Below are 27325 nucleotides of genomic sequence, written 5' to 3'. Positions count from 1 at the left end.
TAAAATTAGAAGTAAGAATAAATTGTAAGCCTTTGTGGCTAAAGAGCTGGGTATAAATACTCAAAATAAATAATAATAATAATAATAATAATTGTTTATTTGTATAGGGCCATAAATGTACGTGGCCTTTTACAGATGCAGTCGATTCGAATCTGAGGAATGATATTTATTCTATTTTATAATAATATTTATTTATTTATTTTATTTCTCTGACGCCATTCTCCCAAGGCGGCTCACGATATAAAGACACATTAAAACAGAATTTTTAATTAAAAAATAATAATTAAAAAATAACCTAATTAAAGCACTACAAGATTAAAATTTAAAGCATATTAAAAAAAATAAAACAAAATATAAAACTATACAATAATTATAAATAAATGTATACATATAAAATTTATGTATGCCACGAGGCAGCCAGCAGAGGGAGCAAGAGAGCTACCCATGCCAACTTCCTGGTTCTCCTTTCTGAGCTGCATCCACGTGACCCCCTGTCATCATGTGACCCTGCTGTGGGCTCAACATGGCGGCCTCCAGTGGCTGCGCCCAACGTGGAAGATGCAGGAGGCAAAAACTGGCAGCCTTTGTTGCATCTTTCTGGGCGCTGCTACTGCTGGGCTGTTTTTTGGAGGCTCAGGGGGCCACCGTTGCCTGGTAAGGGCCCCAGAGCTGAGGAAGACCCTTGGAAGGCTGGGCTTCTTCTCTTCCTCTGTTGTGTAAATGCACCCAGAGAGTTTATTTTAAATTAGTAAGGCCCTCTCCAGATGGAAAGATGGCACAGAATGGCAGTTTGGGGTGGAGGTAATGTATGTGTACATCCCTAGAGCTTTTTCGAGTGTATGCAGGATTTAAAAACTACGCCTTGAATGTACAGTCATAGAATCATAGAGTTGGAAGAGACCGCAAGGGCCATCCAGTCCAACCCCATTCTGCCATGCAGGAAATCTAAATCAAAGCATCCCTGACAGATGGCCATCCAGCCTCTGCTTAAAGACCTCTGCATAGAGCGGTAGCTTTTTAAAAGGGGGGCATGCATTGCCAGAAGAAAGAACAGAAGAGAAAATGGGTGTGTAGATGCAACACTGGATTTGCTTTAAAAAATAAGTAGAAGTACAGTAGTGGGGACCTCTGTTCCTACTGAGTCTGCTTGTCCAGTTGCTATTCTAAATGGACATTTTTAATGTCCTTAATCTCCCCCTTGATGCTTCTTTTTGTAGACTTTAGGTCTACTTCCTCCATGCATCTGAGGAAGTAGACCTAAGTCTGTGAAAGCTCACGCTACAACTGATTAGTCTAGTTAGGCTAAAAGGTGCTACAAGATCACTTTGCATGCTGTGACAAATATGTTTGTCAAATATGAATACATCCTGCGACTCCCCTTGAACATCTAGGGCAGTTTGGAGTCTAGCTCTTAAACCAGGGATGAGGACCGTGGCATTTTGGGTGTGTGTGTGTTTATTTTTACAGTAAATTCGTATAATTCTTTACCATTGCCAATACTGGCTGACAGAAATTGTAGACCCCCCCCCCCCCAGTTGACCACACCTGTCACAAATGGGCGCATGCTCAACTGAAGTGAAGCTGAACCTTCATTATTGATATTGGAGACTTTCTGCTTTTCAGGAATTCAATGAATGATGATCTCTGCCTGCCATATCCTCCTCCACAACACGGACCTCAACGTCGCCTTCGGTACGTCAGGGACTGTCAAACTCTCCTGCTTGGCAATGCCACTCATGAATTGTGGCCCAGCGACAACAGCAGCGTTTCTCCACTGGTTGTCACACGTGGATTTGTTTCGTACATTCCTCCAGAGGATCGCAACGGTCGACCAGTGTATGGCCATTTCACGATCGTGAGAGACCCTCTGAGGACATTCTCTGTGCTGGAGCCTGGCGGGGCAGGTAGATGCCGCTCCCATAGTACAGCAACAGTGGAAGAGACTGCAAGAAACAGCAGGTGCCTCGTGGCTCAGAATGGGGGCTATTTTAACATGGATACGGGACAGTGCCTTGGCAACATTGTGAGCGACGGCCATCTTGTGCAAAGCTCCAAAGGAGTCCAGAATGCTCAGTTTGGCATCAGGAAGGATGGCACTCTGGTATTTGGGTAAGAGCACATCTGCTTTTTGGTATAATTGTTCCCTTTAAATCAGGCGTGGCAAATCAGAGATCAGCAGCCAGAAAGTGACTTAAATCCAGAGTTGGGAGTATATAGAGGGTACATCTGCACTGTAGAAATAATGCAGTGTGACACCACTTTAAGTGCTGTAATTCCATCCTATGGAATCCTGGGATTTGTAGTCTTACAAGGTCTTTAACCTTCTCTGCCAAAGAGTGCTGGTGCCTCACAAAAGCTACAAATCTCAGGATGTTATTCCCTTCTACTGTTCTTCAAATCCTAAAATTGCTATTCCCCCCCCCCCCCAACGTTATGTCATAAAATTAATTATCACTTACCATTCTTTTAAAAAGTTATTAAGGCTGCATCCACACTGCAGAAGTAATCAGTTCAACAACACTTTAACTGTCATGGCTCAGTGATGTGGAGTTCTGGAAACAAGTTCTGTGAACTATTTAGCCTTCTCAGTCAAATAGGACTGGTGTCACAACAAACTACAAATCTCAGGATTTCATAGCATTCAGCAGTTAAACTGCATTATTTATGCAGTGTGGATGCAGCCTTAAGAGACCTCTCTCTGATTGAATTTTTCAATTTATCCATCTCAGAAAGTCATCCAGTTTTGGCAACCATTCTGTGAAGATATATCCATATTCTTCCATTTCTGTCTATAGAGTATCTGGCAGCTGTAATCCTACACTGGACAATTAATCCATATTTTTCTCCATCCGTTGGTCCATCAGCCCCAATAAAAAAAAGTTATTGCTTCAATTTTTAGCTTTCAAAATGGTTTCCATAATAGAATGTGTCTGAGTCCAATATTTTCTAACCTTGGCACAGGTCTGCCACATAAGATAAAAAGTTCAGTCTTTTCGATTACAGTACATTTCTAACAGATGTTATTGGAATCTTTATACGTCTTCAGAAGTCTGTATAGTGTCAAAATTATTCTTTAAATCATAGCTCAAAGAAAACTGTCCCTTTTCTAAGTAAATTGATAAATTTAATTGATTTTAATTAGTGAGTTCCTGTCATTGCTAGACCCATAGCACCAGGATAGAAAAAGATACCAAGGAGACTCAGGGCAGACATGAGTGGTCTACTCCTGCCCCAGGTTTTTATGAGGTCCTGATGGCTGCCAAGTGTTGTGAGCCTTATTTCGATCAGAAATTTTTCTGCATGATATTTCTGACCATCACATCCTCTAGTTAAGGGACTAATTCTCATCACTTCCAGCTACCTTTCCGAGGAAGAAGTGTTGGCTAAAGAGAACCCCTTTGTACAGCTTGTGAGTGGGGTAGTTTGGCTCTTGCGAAACGGGGAGGTGTATGTGAATCAGAGTCGGGCTGTGGAGTGTGATGAAATACAGACAACAGGTAATGTCTCCTAAGCCACATTTCTGAATGGGTTCTCCTGTAAAATAACCTTTTATTTCTGGATCTGTTGTACATATGCAGAACAAATGAGAGAAGCTTTCTTTGGGCCACTCAGTCCCTGAAATGCCCCTGGTGCATCAAGCGATAAAGAGTGTGAATAAATTGTGCAAAATGGAGAGATGTCATAGAGGCATCAAGTATGGAAATGGCCAAATCCAGCATTTCTTATTGCAGAATTTGGGACAAAGTAGATGGGAAAGATGTACAGTGGCCACCAAGAAAATGAAGGTGGGGAGGTTGGGTAGTGTTGGTTGGATGGATGGATGAAGAATGTTTGGTGGATTTCATAGGAGTTGCCAGGAGCCAGAATATCATCTCTGGCAAGGAGGGGAGTCTTTGTGGCACGGGAGTGACTGGCACAAGGGTGGCTTGGCAGAGTGGAAATTGTTTTTGTTTAAATGCAGTGAAGGTGAGGAACATTGCCGACTACCTTGCAACTACCATAGCTTATATAGAAGGGGTAATTAATGTGAGAGCCATCATAGCAGTCAGTAGTTTGAAGTAGTCAGTTGGTAGGTGTGACTGGAAAAAATTTTTTAGTCAGAATGATTGCTGCATCACCATGTGTCTTTTTTCTCGCTTCAGGGACTTTTGACAAGTTTATCAATACGGTGTCTGCCAGGACAGCAGTGGGGCATGACAAACAAGGACAGCTGGTGCTGGTGCATGTGGATGGACAGACAAACACCAGAGGGTATGTCTACGTGACTCCCTAAACTCACCATGACTCAGAGTGATTTCTGACTCAGGTTAAACTCTGGCTCACAGGAGGGAAGAATTTTCCTTGCAAACATAAGCTGTGGGATAGTGCTCCCTTTAAAAAGGCAGCAACTTAAAGGATCCAAGCAGAGAACCCCACTTCCTAGGTGCTTGCCATGAAAGGTACGGGCACCTCAGCTACGAGATCAGGAAGTTTTCCAGCTTTTGACCTCTCAGGCTGCAGCTGCACTGCAGAATTAATGCATTTGGACACTACTTTTACTGCTGTGGCTCAATGCTATGGAATCCTGGGATTTGTAGTTCTGAGAGATGTTCAGCCTTCTATGTCAGGGACACAGCAACTATAAATGCCAGAATTCTACAGGATATTGCCACGGCAATTAAAATTGTGTCAAACTGCATTGATGCTGCAGTGTGGCAGCAGCCTCAGAGATCACTGCTTGGCAGCAAAGAATTTGGGGTTCTTTACTGTACAGGCGGTGGGGTCTGAACCCACCTGGCACACTATAGCATGTTTTACTGTACTGGTAATGATGTACAGTCACTTTCAGCTGCCATTGGGACTGATTTTCAGCAGCTGTTTTTTATTTGGGAAGGGCTGGGGGCAATGCAGGAGGCAAAAACGCTGCATTTGCTAGTGGTTTGGGCCATTTTTCAGGTAAACAGATCTGAAAATTGATATGATTTTTATTGTTAGATGGATAGGTCTGAAGTCTTCAAGAGCTCTTTGAGGGCCACACTTTGGGGTCTCAAGAGCTACATGTGGTCCCTGGGTTACACTTTCCACACTCTGATTTAGTCCAGTGCTCTGCTAGCATTGGAAATTAAGTGAAAACATCTTAGCTAAAATTAATAGCCACCCAAAACTCTGTTTAAAAACATCCTGTCTGTAGGTCTGTTTGTTAAGGGCCCCTGGCTCCAAATTTGGCTCTCCAGCTCAAAAGAGATTTGCATCCTATCTGAAAGAGAAGAACAGCAGGTTTAAATGCCTGTAGAGTAAAATCCTGTCTGAATCTATACTGCAGAAATGATGCAGTTTGACACCACTTAACTGCCATGGCTCAGTGTTACGAATTTTTTGTAGTTTTATGAGCTTTTTAGCCTTTCCTCTCAAAGAGCTCTGGTGCCACAACATGCTACAAATCACAGGTAGGTAAAGCGGTGTCAAACTAAACTTATTTCTGCAGTGCAGATGCAGCCCCAGGCTAGCACTGAAGACAAGAAAATACAGAAGGGAAATCCTGTCACCCGTTAATTCCTCCCCTGTGCTGCTGCAACCAATGCATCATTTTCTCCTTGTGTAATACTGTCCTTCTTTGAATCACTCTATCCTTCATTGCACAGACTGAACCTCTGGGAAATGGCTGACTTCCTGAAGAAACAGGGTGTCATCAATGCTATCAACCTGGATGGTGGAGGATCAGCCACTCTGGTCTTAAATGGAACACTTGCTAGTTACCCCTCAGATCACTGGTAAGTACTCCTTTATTACTTAACCCTGCCAAATCCCTTCAGGCCTTTGGGTCATTTCTGCTAACATTATTGAGAGTATGCAAAAGGATCTTGTAGCACCTTTGAGACTAACTGTGCAAGAGTTGTTGTAACATAAGCTTTCATAGACCTACTCGACTTCCTCAGATGCACAGAGTGCAAAAAATATAAACCAGTTAGGCTCAAAAGGTGCTGCTAGTTTTCTTTTTTCTCCCCCTCCCTTTTTACTTTTCATGCTGCAACAGACTGACACAGCTTCACCTTTGAAAACATCCACTTTCTCTCTGTTCCTTCCCCTCTTCCCAGTCAGTTTGATGCCATGTGGCGCTGCCCTCGACAGATCTCAACCGTCATGTGTGTCCATGAGCCGCCTTGTCAGCCTCCGGACTGCAGCGGGCATGGACACTGCTCGCTTGGACAATGCCAGTGCAGTGGCGCTTTCTGGAGAGGGTCAGCCTGCAATGTCCTGGACTGTGGGCCTTCCAACTGCAGCCTGCATGGAATGTGCACAGAGAGTAAGAACATGCTGTTTGAAGCAAGTATGGTGTGTGTTGGCCAGGGAGAGGAGGCTGTAGCACATAGGGCTTGACCAAGCGCATTGCTTGAACATATCGCCTGGCCTCCGGTCTCACTACAACCATTGATTTCTCTTTTTCTTCTTCTCATGTTCCCTTTGATTGCAGCGGGATGCCTTTGCGATGCTGGCTGGGAAGGCACTAATTGTAGCGAAGGTAACCAGATCTTTCTTTTACAGGATGCTTTGATTTAGATTTCCTGCATGGCAGGGGGTTAGACTGGATGGCCCTTGCAGTCTCTTCCAACTCTATGATTCTATATGTCATGCACAAGATCACTTCAGTTCAGAAGTCCAAGCTTATGAAATAAACATTGCTTTATTCAGAAACACAAATATGTGCACAGCAGACTTGTGTTGTGAGGACTAAGGCTTGAGCCGTTAAACACTATATTTAAAGCACATAGCAGTTCAAGGTTTGAGTTCACTGACACCCCATTTGCCAATAGAAATAAACAGTTTTGTTTTACCTTATTCTCAGAGTCCCATCTCCTTCCATCCCCATAACAGCCATTCTCATGTGTTTAGACTTCAAGCTTTCAGCACAATCTCTACTCCCCATGTAATATGTTAAACATTCTAAGGAATGCAGGCACCAATGCCACCATTAACCCATGACAGCATATCCCATCATTCAGTATTAAAATGCCATAAACACACCAAACATATCTCTGTAAGCTACAGCAGGAAATCTGAAGGGACTGAGATCCTGACAACATATCTGGATGCTGGAAAGAACCTGCATGGTTTCTTTTGTTAGGAACTGATCGTCTGTTGTTCAACAGAGTTTATAATGGTCATACAAACTTAAATTAAAGCAATTTATTTCATAAGTTTGTATGACCATTATAAACTCTGTTGAACAACAGACGATCAGTTCCTAACAGTGTAGTCCTGTATATATCTACTCAGAAGTAAGACCCATTGATTTCAGTGGGTTTTATATAGTCTCCTGTTATGTGTGTACAGGATTATACAGGGCATAAATTTATATGCACACGCACATATAAAGTGAAATATATAACGTTTTGCCCGTCAGCAAAATAATACTTTAGGGTCATTGTGAAATGCTGCAGTTGGTTAAATTGTTGGGTAGTGTATTGGTTTGATTGAAAAGTTCAGCCTACTTCAATCACTTGTGGTTAGCATCTATATATGTGCACATATACATAGATCAGGGGTAGGCAACCTTTTTGAGCCAGGGGACGAGTTGCTGTCCCTCAGACAACTGGGGGGCCAAACTCAAAATGGCACCTGGAGTGGCACAGAAGCTGCGGCGGGGGCGGCAATCAGCGGCAGGACCGGGCTGGGGCCGGTCCCAAGGCCTCGCAAGGCCGGATCCTATCCACGGGCCATAGGTTGCCGACCCCTGACATAGATAGATGAAAACGACAATTGATTAGAGGAAAAAATTATACTTAAAATATTGGAAATATCTAAAAGGTACAAAAGAGATTTCAGGTTGTAACACAGATGTTATTGTTTTATTGCATACTGGGCATACTGTAAATATAATAAGGAGGTCAAGGCTTAGATTAATGTTAAGCCAAACTGGAAAAATAGAAATTGAATTTATATACTCATTTTTAAAAAAAATCAGTATTCAAAAAACTGAAGATTTGTATATCGGTTGATGTAATAACAAATTGTCTACTGAGATATTCTATGACTTATAGACATAAGCAGTGAAAGATGTTCTTTGTTATTCTGTAAATGTGTAAAAAATTGAAATATATATACACACACACACATATTAAAAAGTTCGACCTATTTTTTTATGCAAAAGGATTTTATAGCACCTTTGAGGCTAAGTAGAAGTTAGTCTTGAGCTACGAGATCCCTTTGCATATGGATATTATAAACTAAAATGGTTATTTCTCTGAATTCTACTTTTTATGTTTTTGGTGATAAATACTTTGTCATTCCTCCAATCTCTTTCGTACCAGCAAATGGTGCTCAGGGCAACCTGTGCAGCAAAAAAGTACAAAATAGCAAACATATCATACGATTTTCATGACAAGTTTTGTTCAGAGGCTGAGAGAGTGTGGCTTGCCCAAGGTCACCCAACAACAACAAACATGCAGACCAATGGGACTCCAGCCATTGGAGTGGGATTACATCCTAGTGAGCTCCTTGCTAAAAACCTTCATACAATTCTGTGTGTGGACTTGGGCTTTTCTCCCTGTATCCTAGTGTGTGCAAAGGGTTCCTATGGTGATGGCTGTCTCCAAAAATGCCTCTGCCTCAATGGAGGACAGTGTGACCCTATCCATGGATCTTGCATGTGCCCAGATGGCTACCGAGGAACCCTCTGTGAAGAAGGTAGGAGAATTTCCCTCCTCATATCTGTAATAGCAGACTCAAACCTAGCCATGTTCAAGTATGTGCCCTGATATCTCCTACCTAAGTATTACCTACCTGCCTAAACTAGTATGGACACTGTGACCATACTGGGTGATGACTTATAAGTACTAAGGAGAATGTAGAATTCAAAATTTAGAACCTCTGAGCTTTGCTGACTGGGGGCAGTCTGAGAGTTATATCCCCCCCCCCAAAAAAAAATTATATTTTCTATGCTCTTGTGAGACTATATTGATCACGCAGATTGGACAGAGGGGGATAGACACATGTTTGAATGATTGCCCACATCAGAACTCCTTTTGTGTGGAAAGTTATCCGTTTTAAAAGACAGGCTGAGCTCTTGCTGTCCCCATCTCCCCTTTCTAAAATACTAGATTTCTGCATGCAGAGATTCTGTTCATATGGAGAAACAAGTTGGGGTGGGGGGGGTCACAAAGCTGCGTTCAGGTAGTAGGGTCATCACTGGACTGCACCACTGGGTGACTTTGCTTGGTTCTTTGTTAAGCATGAGATTGAGCGCCCTTCCTTTTTACTTTTGATTCCCATTGTTGTCTTTTACTTGCTTCTTGTATTTGTGCCTATTGCTAACTTACTCTAGGCCTTTATAATTCCGTTTTATTATGGGGATATATACACATGTGCTCAGTATCATAAGAATAAGGGAGCCAGAATGTGGGCTCAGTCAGAGAAGAAAGGAGTTTTTTAGAATGACAGGCTGACGGAAGATGTTCTGGAGTCACCTATGGATAAAGAAAGTCAAGATGACTTAAATGCCTCTTTCATTTGAATCTAATCCAGGGTTTCTTAAATTCTGGCTCTCCAGATTTTTCAGACTTTAATTCCCAGAATCCCAGACCATTAGCCATGCAGGCTGGCACTTATTGAAGTCCAAAACATCTGGAAGGTCCAAAGTTGAAAAGAACTGGTCTAATCAATGACTTTCCACATCCTTGTAATAGTTTGTCATAGTATGAGGGAGAAATTTTGAAAGGAACCACAGGCCAGGTTCCTTCCATTGCCCTCACCTGAGTTGCTCCCCCATTTGCACCCTAAACACATACTCCAGAGGCCTGGGAAACCCTGCAGAGGTTTTTGATGCTATTCAGTGATCTCAAAAGGGAACAATATGGTCTGTGAGGGTAAAGGAGTGGAGACTGCTCTGGATGCCAGGCTCAGCTGTTCAAGTATATTTGAGCCTGGCTTTGCTGTTGCCTGGCACAAAGTGGCACGCCTCCAGCTCTATGACTTGCCTGTTGTTATATCTCTGGTGTTTTGCTGTCACTTTTTCAGTATGCCCCATTGGACTTTATGGACCAAACTGCCAACATACCTGTCAGTGTCCAAACCAGTGTCCTTGTGATCAGAAGACGGGCAGTTGCAACATTTCTTCTGCAATGGGTGAGTTTGATGAAAGTTTTATGTTTTGGACCCAGGTCTGGAGGAGAGCATATGCTTTATATGCAGATCCAGAGAATGGGCTTTCCTTTCTTGATGCTGGCTATGGAGGACTGTGACCAGTCAGTATAGCAATTCTAAATTGGAGCGATCAGTCTCATTTTTAAAAGGAAACTTCATAGATTCCTGCTGCCATATCTTCTTCGGCTTAATAATAATAATAATAAAATTTATTTATATACCGCTTTTCCAAAACTGATCAAAGCGGTGCACAACAAAGAATACAAAATACAATAATAAAAAATAACAACACGATATATACATAACATTAAAACTTGACAATAAAAATTCAATCGCAATTTAAAACCATAAAAACCATATCAAATCCAGCTGAGTTGATAATCAATGGTATAAGATACATATCGGGGGGGGAAACACACATATCAAGGCACATGGGGGAAAGCTTGACGGAAAAAGAAGGTCTTGAGTCTCTTTTTAAAGAGATCCAGGGAGGTGATGGAGCGGAGCTCATCGGGAAGGGTGTTCCAAATTTGTGAGGCCGAGATGGAAAAGGCCCTTTGCGAGGTCGACGCATATCTCGCAGTTGGCACTCTCAGCAAATTCTTCCCAGCTGACCTGAGTGTGCGGGGCGGATTATATGGGGAGAGGCGGTAATTACCAACACCTTGTATTGCGCCCGGAAGCGAATGGGCAGCCAATGAAGATCTTGTAAGATGGGCGTTATATGGTCAGCAATAGAACAACCGGCGACCAATCTTGCTGCCGTATTCTGCACTAATTGAAGCTTCCGGGATTGGTACAAGGGTTGCCCCATGTAGAGCGCATTACAGAAATCCAATCGAGAGGTTACCAGAGCGTGTACCACAGTTTCAAGGTCCCCCCGGCCCAGATAGGGTCGCAGCTGGTATATCAGCAGAAGCTGATAACAGGCGCTTCTGACCATCGCATCCACTTGAGATGTCAATTGGAGCGACGAGTCCAGAAGCACTCCCAAGCTGCGAACAGAGTCCTTCAGGGGGAGTGTGACCCCATTCAGGACAGGTGGAGAAATTTCACTACCCGGGCCTGGGGAGCCTATCACTAGTACTTCCGTTTTCTCTGGATTCAGACTGAGTTTGTTTTCCTTCATCCAGCCCATTACCGACTCCAGACAGGCATTTAGAGGAGAGATGCCATCCCTAGTCACTGCATCAGTCAGAGACACAGAGAAACATATTTCGGTGTCATCAGCATATTGATAACACCGCACCCCGTGTCTCCGGATGATCTCTCCCAACGGTTTCATGTAAATGTTAAATAGCATGGGGGACAAAATAGCTCCTTGAGGGACACCAGATGTACGTTATGAGAGTCATTGTGCTTTAGCTTGTACTGAACAACCTCCTTCTTTTATTTTCCCCCATCTCATCACCTATTAGGAACAAGAGGAGAAAATGGACGTTCTTGTTCTGAATTAAGTCATGAGAGTTTAATACCCCACTTTATGCATACTAGAAATCTGTCTTGTCTTTCTTGCTTGTTAGCAAAGAAGGATCCAGTCTCTTTCTAATTACATATTGGCATGTCTTTCTGGTTTCCAGCAGGGCAGTGCTTGTTGAAAGACAATCAGGAGGACCACCTTTTCACACAGTAAGTTGCATTATGGATTTTTTGTTGTTGCTGTTGACTTCCCACAAGTTATTTTCACCTTAAGGCAAACTATCACAAGGCTTTCTTAGCAAGATTTGGTCAAGGAGGTTTGCCACTGCCTTCCTCTGAGGCTGAGTGTGTGGCATGTCCAAGGGCACCAGGTTTCTAGATGTTTGAGCTGGGATTTGAGCCCTGGTTTCCCAGAGTCTTTGTCCAACACTCAAACTGCTACTCCATGGTGACTCTTCATTTTCGCTGTTGAATCACCAGAAATTCCTAATTGTATTCCTGTCTTCTATGATGGAACTACACTATAGACCAGGGGTCGGCAACCTACGGCCCGCTGGCCAGATGCAGCCCGCGAGCACTGTAGGACCGGCCCCTGGCCGACCCTGCCGCCGATTGCCACCGCCGGAGCGCTCCGTTTTCCCGCCCCCTGGGACGTCCGTCGGCCTCCCAGGGAGCGGGGGGAAGTGCTGGGGAAGAAGGAGGAATGGAGGAGGAGGAGGAGGGAGGGAGGGAGGGAAGAGGAAGGATGAAGAAGACGAAGAAGGAGGAAGGAAGGAAGGAAGGAGCAAGAGGAGGAGGGAGGGGGAGGTAGGCTGAGAAGGAGGAAGGAAGGAAGTGAAGGAAGGAAGGAAGGAAGGAGCAAGAGGAGGAGGAAGGAAGGAAGGAGCAGGAGGAGGAGGGAGGGAGGAAGGAGCAGGAGGAGGAGGAGGAAGATGAAGACATGCACTCTTTCTGAAGGTGAGACAGTGTGACTTTCCAAAGTGCATTTCTGTGTATTTTCAGTGCTTTCAATGCTAAAAGGTGTGCTTTTACAATGAGAGTGGTAGTGATGATGATATGTCAGTTTGTGGGACATGCACTCTTTCTGAAGGTGAGACAGTGTGACTTTCCAAAGTGCATTTCTGTGTATTTTCAGTGCTTTCAATGCTAAAAGGTGTGCTTTAACAGTGAGAGTGGTTTCGGCCGAAGGAAGGGGCCAAGGAGGAGAGGGCAGACACACACCTCCTCCTCCCCGCGGGGCTTTGGCAGCCCTGAGGTGTCTTTCGGAGGACACCTCAGGCCTGGCAAAGCCCCGAGGACAGGAGCTGGGGCCGCACGCCTGTTGCTCCTGCCCCTCACGGGCCCTTATTGCTTCTCTGAGAGGCAGCTAGGGGCCACGGAAGGGCAGGAGGAGCAGGCGCGCGCCTGTCACCCCCTCTCCCAATCCCCCCTTCTAGCTGTCTCTCAGACAGCTGGAGGTTGGGAAAGGGAGCAGAGAAAGCCCCGCCCCCAGAGGGTGGAAGCTCCGCCCCCAGCATGAGGGCACGCCCCCAGAGGGTGGAAACTCCACCCCGGCATGTGGCCCCACCCCCGGAGGGTGGAAGCTCCACCCCTGGCACGCGGCCCCACCCCCGGAGGGTGGAAGCTCCCCCCCTTTCGGCCCCCCAGTTGTCCTCAGTGACAGCAACCCGGCCCCCGGCTCAAAAAGGTTGCCTACCCCTGGTATAGACTCCTGGAGGGCCCCAGAGACGGCAAAGGGCCCCCCAGAGGCCCCCTGCCGCCCTTGGAGCCCTCCTGGAGGGCCCCAGCGACGGCAAAGGCTGGGCCGTCTGCCGTCCTTGGAGGCCCCCTGCCGTCCTTGGAGCCCTCCTGGAGGGCCCCAGCTTTTCGCCGCTCTGGGCGCTGCCATTTTGGGCGAAAAAATGGCGGCGCCCATAACCCCAGATGCCGCTATGGGCGCCGCCATTTTTTTGCCCAAAATGGCGGCGCCCAGAGCGGCGAAAAGCCGTGATGGGCGGCTGCCGTGGCGGCAACAGCAACAGCAGCCAGGGGCCGGTGGGCAGGCCTCGGCGGGCCGCATCCGGCCCGTGGGCCGGAGGTTGCCGACCCCTGGACTGTAGCAACATGTTAAAAGCAGAACATTAGGCCTTCCCTGCAACCCTCCACTCTACTGGATGAATTTAAAGGTGCTGTAGCCACTCTTTAGCCAATCTTTTTAGTGTTTCATTATTATGGCTGTTATTCCCCACCCCAATTTATATCCCTCCTTTGCCACAAAGGTTTTACCAGAGGATCACAATAGATAAAATGTGTCTTAACACATAACAGTTTCAAAACAGACCTGTAGGAAGCAAAAATACAGTGGTACCCCGGGATACGAATTGATCGCGTTACGAAATTTCCGGGGTACGAAAAAGTTAGCTTGGAAAAAACTGTTCCGGGTAACGAAAGATTTTTCGGGTTACGAAATTTTTTTCGGTGTGTTTCGGCGCTTTTTGGCACGAAATTTAAAAGCCGCGGCTTTCCAGCGCTAGCGGAAAGCCTTTTTTCGGGTTGCGAAATCTTTCGGGTTACGAACGGCGCCGTGGAACGAATTAAATTCGTAACCCGGGGTACCACTGTACAGGGTATTTTTACTGGAATGTAGCAATTAATAACCATATTGTTCTGTCTTTGCTATCACAGTTGTTTGCTCTGACAACTATTACCATTGTGACAGTTGTTTACTGTTGTCGGTTATTTTTACAGGAAGGCATGGATGGGTGTAACAGTCAGTTTGCTCATCCTGCTTTTGGTCAGCTGCGCAGTGAACATGAAGCTCCTCTTCTGCCGCTCCACAGTGCGAAGAGAGCATGGAAAATACACCTATCATCCACTGGAAGAAATGAACGGGGAAACACACAGTTGTCCATCAACAGCTTGGGATAAAGAAGACCAGGTGGAGGAAGCCTGGGACCCAGACCATACAGAAAGGGCTGACTCCCTTTGACCACAGGACAAAAGTGACATCCTTTATCACAGTGGCAATTTGTAGCAAAATCTTTCAAAGGCTTCCTTCTTTCTCAATGAAGAACTCCACTGTAGAAGGTGCAGAGACTGTTGTCTCAAAGTAAGTCCAGAATCTTGTTAATGGGTTTAGATTTAAGCCACAGTACAGGGACGTAGCCAGGATTTTAGGAAGGGGGGGGTCCAGACTAAGTGCCACCATTATAATGGGGCTTGAGTGCGGCGGCGCAGCAGCACACACCATTCATTTTTCTAATGGAAGGGGGGGGGTCCGGACCCCCAGATCCCCCACCCCCGGCTACATCCCTGCACAGTAGGCCTGTCAAGCTTCGTTTTTCTAAGTGGGCTTATTGGAGACGTAAGAGCTTTCAGGGTTAATTTGGCTCTTTGACCCACGGTCTTCTTGGGCCTCTGGGCTATTGAATGTCTAGCAAGTGGTGTTGTTTGCCTTCAAGTCATTTTTTGACTGATGGCAACCCTAAGGTGACAGGGGATTCTGGGGGTGGGAATGGTTTCCATGGCCAAGTGGGGACTCGAACCCTAATCTCCAGAGGAGTTGTCCAACGTTGAGACCACTACACCACCCTGGCTCTTGCCTACCAGGTAACTACTGTATATACTCATGTGTAAGTCTAGAAATTTAGGTAAACTGATCCAGAAAACATGAGTTGACCTATCCACAGGTCAATGTGAGTACTGTACTTTAACTAAAAAGAACCGTCCCCTGCTGAAAGGCAAGAATATATATAATCTGTACTGGAAGCACTGACCCCCTCTATTCTCTCATTCATCCAGCTTTTAGTGTGAGCACAAACAGTTATGCTTGCAGGACTTTTGTAAGTTCTTTGGCATCGTTTTCCTTTGCTTTGTCCTTTACATAATTTGTTAGATTCTCCTAAATTTTACCCTCAATTTATCCATGGGACATATTAAAATCCATAATTTTGGTCCCAAAACCTGCCCTTATACATGAGGTCAATTTATAGTCGAGTATATACAGTACTCTCATTTGATCAGTTTTTAACTATATTTTCCCAAATTTCCCAACCTATGTGTATGTTGTGTGTCTGCCAGTGTGCCTGCTTATTTCCCCATTGTGCAGTGAGGAATGGGCACTGTCTTGCCTTCACTATCCCAGTAAAGCAAGTGCTACAGTGGTACCCCGGGATACGAATGCGCCGCCTTACGAAATTTCCGGGTTACGAAAAAAATCCATTTAAAAAAACTGTTCCGGGTTACGAAGGTTATTTCGGGTTACGAAAAATTTTTTGGTGCTTTTCGGCGCTATTTCGCACGAAATCGCGGCTTTTCCCCATTAGCGCCTATGGCTTTTTCGCCTTACGAAGATTTTCGGGTTACGAAAGCGGCGGCGGAACGAATTAATTTCGTAACCCGGGGTACCCCTGTACATTGATGGTGCTAACAAATAGTTATGCACCGTCCACGTATGTGCAGTTGTACATCCAAGTTATGTACACTTGCATGACTTGGTGGGTGATTGCTAAAGGGAGTTGGCCAGGTTCAAAGGCAGGGCAGTCTTACATGCTAAATGCTGGGGCCAAGTGGGATAGCTATCACCATTGTTTACTGTAATTCCCACTACCCCAGCCTTATGTGAGTTATAGTCCATCATACTTAGAAGGCTGTTTTAGGGGACCTGGTTTTCTTCTTAAAGAGAGTCATTGGCTTAATTAAAGTTGCCTCTATTGAATGTATGCTACATTTAAGTACCAATATATAGCTCAGGGACTTAATGGACAAGGGTGGTTTTGAATGAGTGTGGGAGCAAGCTGCTTTATGCAGTAACATTTGCAAAATAAAGCAGGAATGAGCAAAGTAAGGACTTACCCTAAAATTACAGGGATTATTATGTCCTCCCACCCCACCCTCCACTTTGTGTTTCTTTTCTTTCCTCACTTAAAGTATAATGCTGAAAAAGGGCTTGATAATATTATGGATCTTACTTCCAGTTCTCTTGTTTATTACAGAAAACTTATGGTAGCATTAATTGTTGGGGGTTTAGGTATCATGAGAAAGGGGTTTTTGAATGTTCTACATTTACTTTGGGCAAGACAGTTGTCCTCTGGTAACTTATTTAAAAGATTAGTCTGAGACAGACTATCTAATGCTTTTGGTGCACTTTACCTCTTTTTGTACTGATTGCCAAAACCCAGCAGAAGTTACTGTGCCACTTTTGAAGTGTGTATGCTAAAAGGATCTATTTTGTTACCTTTAAAAATGAAAAACTTTAAGAAATTTGGCAGTCATGATTGGAGTGGGAATACTCTTTGTACAAAATAAACTGATTTTCCCCCCTCTTGTATAATGGTCCTTGGTTTGCGTATGACTTAAGGTTTTGTAAAGGGAAAAATGTAATTTCCTGCCAAAGGAGATGGTACATGACATTCTGTACATCATTTTTCACTGCACCATTACTAGCTGAAAGGAATAAGAGCCTAACTGGAAGTCTAAATGAGGGTGAAACATGGGGCTCATTCCCTCTCACAGAATAACATGGGTTGTGATTCGGATCCACTCCCTGTCTGTAACCGATTTCAAAAGATCCCTCGTTCTCACTATAAAAGGGGATCTTATTTTATGCCATTTGAATCGGTTTTGTTTTTTCCATCCCCATTTGCGCTACTTCAAGCCAGGGATGGGGGAAGCTGGCGATGGATCACAAGCCGGTGGGGGAAAGAGAGAAGAAGCAGGTGCGTCACTCAGCAGCTGCAAGAACTGCTGCGGCTCATGGGTTCCTCCTCAGAGCACATGACAGCACTCCTGGAGCAAGGGGAGTGTGCCTATCAGCAGAGGAAGGACAAGCCCCAGGCAGATCCTGGAAAGATCACTGCAGCACCAGGAGAGATCAGTCCAGCAGCAGGACATAGCAACCCAGGAGCAGAGGTGACTCAGTGCCACGCTGGAAATGCAGGCTGGTCTGCTGGGGCAGATGGTGGACATCTTCAGAGCAGCCCAGGGTGGCATGGGTGGCAGTGTGGAGAAGGTGCAAGAAGCAGGTCTGACCCCCTGGTCATGGAGCAATTTAGTTTTAATCTCACTCCATGTTTTCTTGTACAGTATAGTTGTCCCTCCAGATTCACGGCTTTGGGATTTGCGGGTACTCATTTTAGAGATCTCCTCACAAAGATGCAAGCCTGAGTCAAGCTTGAGTCCTTTCGCTGGTCTTGAACTTGCAACCTTATGGTTTTAAGTGAGTGGCTGCAGTACAGGCATTGAACCACTGCGCCACCAGAGCTCTCTATGAGTAAGACTTCTTGTCATGCCTCCAGAGCATCTTTGATGCTCTTGAGACATATATTTAATTAAGATTATATTAGGTTTTCTATGTATTAGTTTAAGAGGGGAAATACAGATCTATAGCTTTAAGAAAGACAAGGATTGTAGGAAATCCCAGGGTCTTATGCTGTCTCCCTCTAGCTAGTTTCTGTGTGTAGTAAGATTTCAGCCAAGTCAGACCTGGAGAGAGTATTTTCCTTTGACAAAAAGATAAGTCCACAAAAGAAGAAAGATAGTCCTCAGAAGAAGAAAGATAGAATCCACCAAGAAGAGAGCAAGGTATTTAGGAAGGACTATTGAAAAAAAGGAGATCAGTTTCATGTTTTTGTGTTATAACCAGTAAAGCTTTTAAAAACTTAAGAAATTTGTGGACAAGTCTTTTGTTCTGGCTGTGATCCCGAGAGCCAGAGGCCTTACTACACCCAAAGTCGATAGTATTGCTCTTGGGACAAAACACTCCTCTCAAAAGTAGTGGTGGGGCAGCATGATCCTATGGGACTTGGAGGCACTGTTTTACAGTGACTCATCATTTTTAAATGGATTACCCCACTGAATGAAGTTGTCTCTCACCATCCTCTTCAGATCCTATCTAATGCTGTTACTGAATCTATACATTAACCTTCTCGCTACCTGGAACTCATTCAACACCTATATATGTTGCCTTTAGTGACCCAGATAATGGCAGGAAAGAGTGCCATTATCACAATTACTTAATCAACAGATGTGAAAATGACTGATCAAAATCTGAGTCAACCAAAAACACGTCGCTTTATAAAGATTTTTAAAAAAGTTTTATTGTGCAATACGCTTCAGGAAGTGAAAATGAAAGTACAAAAATAACTTTTATGATATTGCATTCAACTCAAAATAAAAAAGTGAACTGAAAATTAAAGTAATAAATAAATATAAAACATACCAAATTACAAAAGAGATCAAGTGCCTTCAAGAAACATCAAAGTAATCACTGGTCTGTATTTCCAAAAATCCTTCTATTTAAATACTCTACTCCTAAGGTAACACCACTGCACACAACAAACACCCCTTTTAGCACTGGCATATCAAGTAATCTGTAGTCTTATTTCTAATCTATAAGGCAATATCCACAATTCTTAAGATACATTAATTTGTTAAATCATTTGTTATGCTTTCTTGCACCTTTAAGGGAAATACTCAAGTCATGCAAAAGCATTACAAACCACAAGTAAAATCTAAGAACTATTTAGGATTCCAATAGATTAATCTATCAGAAAATGATTGCATTGTGCTGCATAAATTAGCCAACAGGAGCCTTTTAAACAGGTTTAAATATGGTTGGCTTATTCTGGTTTCCTATAAATGAGAAGTTAATTCTGTCCTCCTTTGGTCGTCTCTTCACTCAAGCAGATAAAGCAAGCCAGAAGTGTAAAGTTTCATGTAGCATCCAAGCCCAGGCTCCTGGTTTGTTGCTCCCAAACAAACCAAGATTCACTGACAAAGCTTGTTTTAGAGAAATAAGACGAGAAGTCTAGGTCTGGACATCACATCACATTTGGCTGTACATCCTTGGCTTTTTAAATTTACCCACATGTACTTGCTGCTAATATATAGTAAAACCCAAGCAGGACAGCAATTGCGACTTGTTATATGTGAACACTTCACTATGTTACAGAACCGCTAAGCAGCCTGTTAACTTTTGCCATCCCCTTTTGCACTGATATTACTGTAACCTCCCTCCCCCCAAAGAGACACTCCAGAAGGTTACTTCAAAACACTGCATGATATACAAGAGCATTAGAAAATTTACATAACGAAGACATTTACAGTCATTTCCATATAAATTAATAGATGTGGCAATTTTTCATGTCTTTCCTCACTTTAGAGCTGAATTATGTCACTGAATTTATGTCAAATAATTTAAATCCAAACTATAATGGTGCCAGATATCAAATTCCTAATTCATATAATGCTAGGCTAACAATTGAATATTAATATAATCAGGCTTAATACAGTGGAGCTTCACTATCTGCAGACTTGACATCCACGAATTTAAGCATCCGTGGATGGTAAGCCTACCTTATCCCCAATGGTGGCATGTGCACGTGGCCACACCACATTAGGGACAGCCCCCCATTGTCCCCAATGGTGGCACATGCATGTGGCCCTGCCACCACAGGGCTGTCCTTAATGGCAGTGCGGCCATGCGCATGCTGCACCAACAGGGCTTGAGGTTCCACAGATTTTGGCCTCCAGTGGGTGTGTATATGTGTCTTGAATAAATCCCCTGGGGATATCAAGGTCCCACTGTATCTTCTATGCGCCAAATACAGTGGCGTCAACTAATACCAGCTAATAATAAATTAGGTGCACGTTCCCCATCACGGCTGTTTTTGATTCAACATTTCAAAGCCATAATGTGATCTAAAGAGGTTCCTTTCATAGAAACAGTAGTTGGAAATAAATTCCAAAGCAAGTCCCTTTTTCAGAAATGGCTTTGTTAATTACAAGAATGTAAAATTCTGTGAAACTGCACAGAATCTAAGGGCCAAAAGCATTTTATAACGTTTATTCAACATTTCTATATTTGTTGTTTTGAATGAAGATGACAGATCAGAATCTGTGGTATAATTAGCACTCGGGAGATTATAATCATACCCAGAAAAAGCTTGTTTCTCCAGCAACTATCCAAAGACTAATTGGGTTTAGGGGGGAAATGGGGCAAATGTTTAGCAAAAGAAGCCTCTTAAAAGAACTGCTTTCATTTTTAATATACTTTGATTGCATTTACACTGTCGAAATAATCCAGTTTGACACTACGGCAACATCAATGTCTCAATGCTATGGAATTCTGGGAATTGTTGTGTGAGCCTTCTCTGTCAGAGAACTCTAGCACCACAGCAAACTACAATTCCCAGAATTCCATGGCAGTTGAAGTGGTGTTCAGATGCAGCCTTGGTCATCTTTCAGACTTATTCAGGAAACTGGCACTTCAAAACTCTGGTTTGTTGACATACAAGAGATGGTTCTGCTAAATGCACATTTCATGTTTGCTAAAAATTCAAGCTTTATGATATTTTAAAAGGGATATTTCACAAAATGTTAGGGGAGCATGACTGGCAGGAAAAAGCAGTATTTATGCTGCAAGATGAAGCATACCAGCCACGGATACTTTAGCCAATATATTTGCAATGAAAGACAACATTAGTCCCATTGATTTTAGTAGTGCTGAAGTGGTTAAGAACAACATTCTGTATGGTTAAAAGATGGCAATCATAAGAGAATCCACACACAGCTGGAGCTGAATGCAATCCTTTTTTAGAAGTGCCTTAAATAAAATTCAAACAATTACATAGACAACTATTAATATATAAGGTATAAACTGCCATCTTAAGTGTATGTATAGCATTCTAAGTGGTGCAGGATATGTTCCAGTTTACAAAAGCTGTTCTTCCTGAGAAAATACAATGTATGTTCTTTTGGGGATGTAAGCAACACTCATAAGAGAAACATGCAGAGTAAACTGTTATTATTTTCATTCCATTCACCATCTCATTAAATCTAAACAATCACAGAGTTGATGCTTGGCATTTTTAAAGGAAACATTCAGAAGCAAACGCTTATCCAAGTGAATGCTGTCTTCTTAAGTTGTCACAACATTTGGCTTCTTTCTTTGGATTTCTCCTGCATATACTCCTAAAAACAAGAACAGACAGAAATACTTTCTTATTAAAATGTTAGCCCCTTAGTTCAGTTTAACTGTATTCATTTAAATTGAAACTTTTACAACAGTCCAGAGACAGACAGATAGACACATACGCCAGCTGTATGAAAGGAGTAGATAAATTTAAGACAGTGGAAATCATGCAGCCTTCCAGTTGTTGGACTGCAAGTCCCAGCAGCCCTGGCCTGCATAGTCAATGGTGCTGAATGCTGTGAGTTCCAGTTCAACATTTGGAGAACCATGTAATTCCCACCTCTGATTTGAGACCTACCTAGACGTATCGCTATCATAAATATAAATGCAGCCATTTAATGTAGAAGAAATACCAGCAGAAGCACAGTTTACAAGACCATGTCCAAATCCAAAAATAGTCTTTTCAGGAAATTCAAGTCACGCAGTGCTGAAATACTAGGCAACGGTAGAAAGAGTTGATGAATAAACTCATCGGAAATATGAGTTTCTGAATCTAAAGTGCTATTTTGATGGGAATACAAGATGCCAGATGCCTTATGTACCTCTGAATACTGGAAATAAAGTCCAAAAATTGCATGTTTTCTTTTGGCTCTTTCAGAACACATAGTGGTGGGGGAGAGGATGAAACCCAGGGATATAATTCATCTGTCAGAAACTCCAGGTTTGATTCCTATCAGTACGGACATGAACAACCACCAATTAGAGTTGACAATATTGAGCTACACAGACCATGAACTGGTAAGGTGGCTTTCCATGTTCTGAACTATTTCTTTACATAAACAGGATGAACGTAATATAGACTCAATATATAAAAGATCGCTATAATTTGGTGGAGGGGGAGAGAATAGCATTAGGAAATAGACAGAGTCTTCACCACCATTGTAGAAAAAGTGTGACAAAGGAAGACCAAAAGGGCAAGCAGTCTGCAAACAACAATAAAAAGCTTTAGGAATCCTCCATACACTTCTAAGAAACTCCAGAAAACACTTTCGAGACCTAATCCCAGAATTGAACACTATCCGAACAAGCTGCCTTTTGGTTTAAAAACACTCACCAATCCAGCCCAGGTACACCCTTCCTTATCAGAGCAAATCTATCATGAATAATTCATAGGCCACAATGCAAAAAAACAGAAGACAACTCCCTTCTGCTTTATTTTTCATCCTTCTAATTCCCAAGTTAACATTAACCATTTGAAACTCTTCATTGTGTGTGACCTCTTTGAAACAGTGCATAAACATTGTTGTTAATGCCCAAGATGTACCATAGATTTTTCTTCAGTAAAAGTGCTGAAGAAATACTTATGTGGAGCATTCATGCGCAACAATGTGAGGAGCACGTTTGTGTTGCAGGTAGGAAGTAGAAGTGAGAGAATAAAAGGAAAAAAAGTATTCAGGCACCTGATGAATGTTAATTGCAGCTTATCTATTAATAGAACAGGAATACAAGCAATTAAAAATGGTGACCAACTCCATTTCTGGAGCTTTTCTAAGTGGGACTATGCTGGAATATGCAAGTCAACTAAAATGAAAGTCGCCTATTCATGCAGCAGGTAATCACAGCTATACTTTCTAGCAGCAATTCGAATCAGAATTAGTATAGCAAAGCTAGGGCATAATAGCTGATGCAGCAAAAAAGGGAAGACATGTACTACTTAAGTCTTTTCTTTTGGATTGAGCAATTTATGAGATCCAAGCACTCATTTTTACACACCTGAAAGGGCCTTGTTAGACACTCTGCTCTCTGAGGGCTTCTTTCTATTTTGCTCAGCCCCCTTCACTGAGGTTTTAGAGGTTCTAATTGAATATAAAAGAAATTAATAAGTCACTTGTATCCAAACTAAAAATATGCTTTCAAAAATGTTTTTTTTTAAACCCAAAATTAAAAAGGATCTTTGTCAGAGTATTCCAAAATAACACAGTACAGTCTTCTCAAATCAGAGTATTGCAGTATTCCCATTAATTAAGGCCACTGTATGATCATTCATGTTTATAGGGGATAACATCTAACTATGATTAGGTGATACATGAACAAACCTCATGCTTATATACTCTCTCCCTCTCATGTCCCTTCTGCTTATATAAAACCTGGTTTGGTGGAGGGCTTAGTCCATTGACATAGTATCCATACAGAAGATTCCGGGTTCCAGACTCCATCTCTGACTTTTATGTATAATGCATTGAACAGATCAGTGGTTTAACTGGTATAAGGCAATTTCTATGATTGGTCACCACACTGTAGTTTGTGTGATCTTTCTTAAACCAGCATTGTGTAATGCTGAAAGTGAAGAATCAGACAGCTTCATTTAGTGATTCAAACCAAGCCAGCAGGGGAAGCAGATGGGTTGGGAGGGAATATAAAAGTGCAAGATTTGCTCATGTCAAAACTATGTATACTTTGCCTATCCATGGAGCCAGGACAACAGAAGAACAATTGTATTTGTAAGATAATATTAAGGCTCAAATGAAACTGCAAGAAAAATCACAGGTCTACTGAATGTACCACAATAGAAGCTAGATGTTAAAACTGCCTCAGTGGGGAGAGTATTAGCACTTTATATCCAGTAAATACACAGTCCTTGTTTGATATGAGAACAATGCTCATATTTCTGAAAGCAGCTACAGTCCCACCAACCCTCTTTGGAATTGTGTCTATTTTGCTTGGAGAAAAATACTAGCACACTGTTTGTGATGGGGCGCTGCCTGAGAATCCCAACGTCAAAGAACAAACACTTGTGTCATGGCTCAGATCTTAGCCTTGATTTTTATGAAAGGTCATTGTTCCATTACTGAAAACAATAGCACTCTTACCCTTGTCTGGAAAGGAGTCTTTGAATAGGAGCATTCTGGCCTTGATTTGGCTGAAGAACTCTGTAAAGAAGAAAAGCCACATAAGAATTTTATAATTACACACTACATACTGGCAGAGTAAGGGCACCACAATGGGAAACCATGACAGTTGTAGCATTGTTCATAGAATCATAGAGTTGGAAGAGACCGCAAGGGCCATCCAGTCCAACCCCATTCTGCCATGCAGGAAATCTAAATCAAAGCATTGTTCCATTACAAAAAAGAAAAAGGGGGAGAGAGACAAAACAATTTCCATACTAACCTGTTCTCTGGTGTTTTTTGCTTCACAATCACCTTTTTATTTAGCATACCCTTTTCAGAAGCCCTAAAATGAAAAAACAAAAAGCAAAACAAAGTTCACACACATTTATGCAACTGTTCTTTAGGGAAAAAGAAGAAAAATACCAAGCAAGTATTTGACTGAACAATGAAGAGTTTTAATGCTTTAATTCTTTGACACATCCTACAATCTTGTTGGTCTTAAGAAACTAAGGAGCTGGACAGATGGGGGGAAAGGGGCAGACAGAGGCCACACCTTTATCCCCCACATCCCCCAAATGCCGTGGCGACCACACATTGCAACAACGATGCACTCAGAAAATGGAGCTATGAGGTGCGGCTCCTTTTTCTGCCGCTGCCAAGGCACCATTAGCACCCTGGAGCGGTGTGGTAACCTCTGATGTGCGCCACACCATTTGGATGCAGCGCACAATGCAAGCCATCGGCGTTCGCATTGTCTGAAGGCATGCACACCAAAATGGTGCTAGGAGAGCTCAGGAGGGCTCGGGAGCGCGGGGACACTCCGCTCTCCCGAGCCCATAAATGAGCCCCAGGACAGCGCTTTTTGCCCATCTATATCAGGACTAAGATACAATGCTAGTATTAACTCTAGAGAATATCTATCTAGGGAATATTTAGGTCCTCCTGCATGACTCTATGGTCAACATCTGCCAGAAGTTGTTTATTTCAAAAGGGTTCAAATGGTTTTACATTTCCACAGTAAGTCCAGGAACGTATCCTTCATGGATATAGGGGTTGTATTGTATTAGTCCCAGCTAGCAGAGACCAACTGCATCAAGTGTTGAACAGTAAAATAACTTTCACGTAAATCCCACTGCTTCAGTGGGGTCACTCTAGTTGGGACTAGCGACTGGATTTTGGCCTGTAACTTAAAATTGGCAATGACTTTTACGTTCTATCTATTTTAAGTAAAGGTAAGAGTATTACCCTCTGACAAGATTGTCAAGTCGTCGCCGACCATAGGGGCCAGTGCTTATCTCCGTTACTAAGCCAAAGAGCCAGTGTTGTCAAAGATGACTCTGTGGGCATGCGGAGAGCATGATTGCATAGAACACTGTTTACCTTCTCACTGAAGTGGTACCTATTTATCTACTTGCATTTGCATGCTTTCATGCACTGAACATCACTGTGTTTCTTTTACCATTTTCTTACATACTTCAGGTATTTCTTTCTATCCAGAGACTTCTGTGTAGCTGTAGAAAGTGTCACTCTCTCTTTTGGGGCCTTGGCTTTCTCCTACATAGGAAGAGTTCAGATATTACTATCACTGCTTTTAACTGGAAAAATAATACTTTTATATTGGGGAAACCAAACTTTGCAAGTTTTAAAAAACAAATTCACCATGACTAGTATATTCATATAAATGTAGTTTTCCTTAGGTGCTCTGATCTAGTAAAAATAAAGATAAAATATGATTCTCATATTATATAATGAGCATCTCTGGCAAATGACTATAACTATAGAGCCAACAGCTTCCATCTTAAAGCAATAAATCATTTGAGCTACTTCAGAGAAATAATCCAATCTTCCTGCAAATACAAAAACGCGTTCTTTAAACAAAGTGCCACTGCAACAACACACCAGCTGGCGGAGCATTTTCTCTTTTCGGACTTCTCGATCATGACGCAGGATGTTCATTTTCTCAGACACTTCCGTTTTGAAGAAAATATCATGGATATCATACAGTGCTGCTCTCAACTGGAAACAGACAAACAAAAAATCAATGCAGTGCAATTATGATTGTTTCAAATGGTGCCCCTTTAGTAATTTGAACAAATAACGGGATGCTACAGGGTCTAGATTACAAAATTTTTCTTCCTGTTCCATGGTGTGCGATGAGCTTGTGTACAGGAAAGTTAGCATTTTATTCAGATTTCACCAGCATCAACTCATAATGTAAGGCTCCAGACCATACATTACCTGAGCTGCCACCCTTTCCTGCAGATTAGCATCTTGAGCTGAAACGTTTCCTCTCTTTAATGGAGCTTCTGACTGGAAGTTTTTAATAAACTCCTTTGTATCCTAAAAAATCCAGACACATCTAAGTTGGCAAAATGATAACCACACAAACACACACTTCTATGAGAATGAACTGGAGAGCAAATTTCAAGCAAATGCTTCTTTAAAAAAAAAATCAAATGTCTAAAAGAATCTTCTACCCAAGAAAGTTAGTTAATCAATACAACTTTTGGTTTTTGTACACTACACTGAAACCTTCACATGTAACCAGTTTGTGAATATTTGTTAGTAAGATGATAAACCTGAACATGTTTGGCCTCTCATTTCCATCTAGGCAAGTCCCTCAGATGAACATATTGAAAAGCCAACATAGCAAGGCTATGTCTTCAGTGTTACAAACACTAATTTAAAGAAAATACCACTGAAAGCTAAACATCATCATCATATTTGTTGCTATTATTATATTTATTTTTAGCCTGCCTTTTTCTCAGATTGGGATTCAAAGCAGTTTACAACAATTAAAAAAAACATTGTTAGAAATCCACAAAATACAAAAGTTAAAACACAATTAAACAATAGAAAAAAAATTAAAGCCAGGTTTAAACTTAAGATCATTGAAACGCACACATACACCAGTACAACAGTTAGCAATATCCAAGGCATTGTGTAAGATGGGCCTTATATCATTGCTCATCAAATGCCTGTGAAGATAGAAAAGTATGCCAGT

The 27325-nt window shown here is 42.5% G+C and overlaps 2 protein-coding genes across 5 annotated transcripts in view; one reads left to right on the top strand and one right to left on the bottom strand.

The window, feature by feature from the left end:
* The first annotated feature begins 522 nt into the window (after positions 1-522).
* NAGPA (N-acetylglucosamine-1-phosphodiester alpha-N-acetylglucosaminidase) lies at positions 523-15312 on the top strand. 3 transcript variants are annotated; one of them, XM_042480617.1, is made up of 11 exons: positions 523-654; positions 1624-2109; positions 3358-3497; positions 4143-4251; positions 5622-5750; positions 6075-6283; positions 6452-6499; positions 8536-8664; positions 9994-10101; positions 11700-11748; positions 14266-15312. In XM_042480617.1, exons 1-11 carry the CDS (start codon positions 524-526, stop codon positions 14504-14506), a joined length of 1779 nt encoding a protein of 592 aa, XP_042336551.1. In that variant the 5' UTR covers position 523; the 3' UTR covers positions 14507-15312. The 3 variants fall into 3 exon arrangements, with proteins under 3 accessions (XP_042336551.1, XP_042336552.1, XP_042336553.1); XM_042480618.1 differs by having other exon boundaries at positions 523-801; XM_042480619.1 differs by having other exon boundaries at positions 6079-6283; positions 14266-14393.
* A 3293-nt stretch (positions 15313-18605) lies between these two features.
* Positions 18606-27325, bottom strand: part of CCP110 (centriolar coiled-coil protein 110) — a 28864-nt gene continuing 20144 nt past the window's right edge. The window contains exons 9-15 of one of the 2 annotated variants that reach the window (XM_042438444.1): positions 26560-26661; positions 26221-26337; positions 25796-25875; positions 24602-24664; positions 24301-24360; positions 23204-23286; positions 18606-21489 (exon numbers count right to left, since the gene is read on the bottom strand). In XM_042438444.1, the coding sequence (XP_042294378.1) occupies positions 21437-21489; positions 23204-23286; positions 24301-24360; positions 24602-24664; positions 25796-25875; positions 26221-26337; positions 26560-26661 (558 nt within the window). In that variant the 3' untranslated portion in view covers positions 18606-21436. The remainder of the gene's footprint in view (positions 21490-23203; positions 23287-24300; positions 24361-24601; positions 24665-25795; positions 25876-26220; positions 26338-26559; positions 26662-27325) is intronic. The other variant, XM_042438445.1, reaches the window with a different exon arrangement.

Source organism: Sceloporus undulatus, chromosome 8 (genome assembly GCF_019175285.1).
Source record: "Sceloporus undulatus isolate JIND9_A2432 ecotype Alabama chromosome 8, SceUnd_v1.1, whole genome shotgun sequence".
Classification (NCBI taxonomy): domain Eukaryota; kingdom Metazoa; phylum Chordata; class Lepidosauria; order Squamata; family Phrynosomatidae; genus Sceloporus; species Sceloporus undulatus.
The sequence above is the reverse complement of the archived record's forward strand: the minus strand, read 5'-3'. Positions and strand labels throughout refer to the sequence as shown.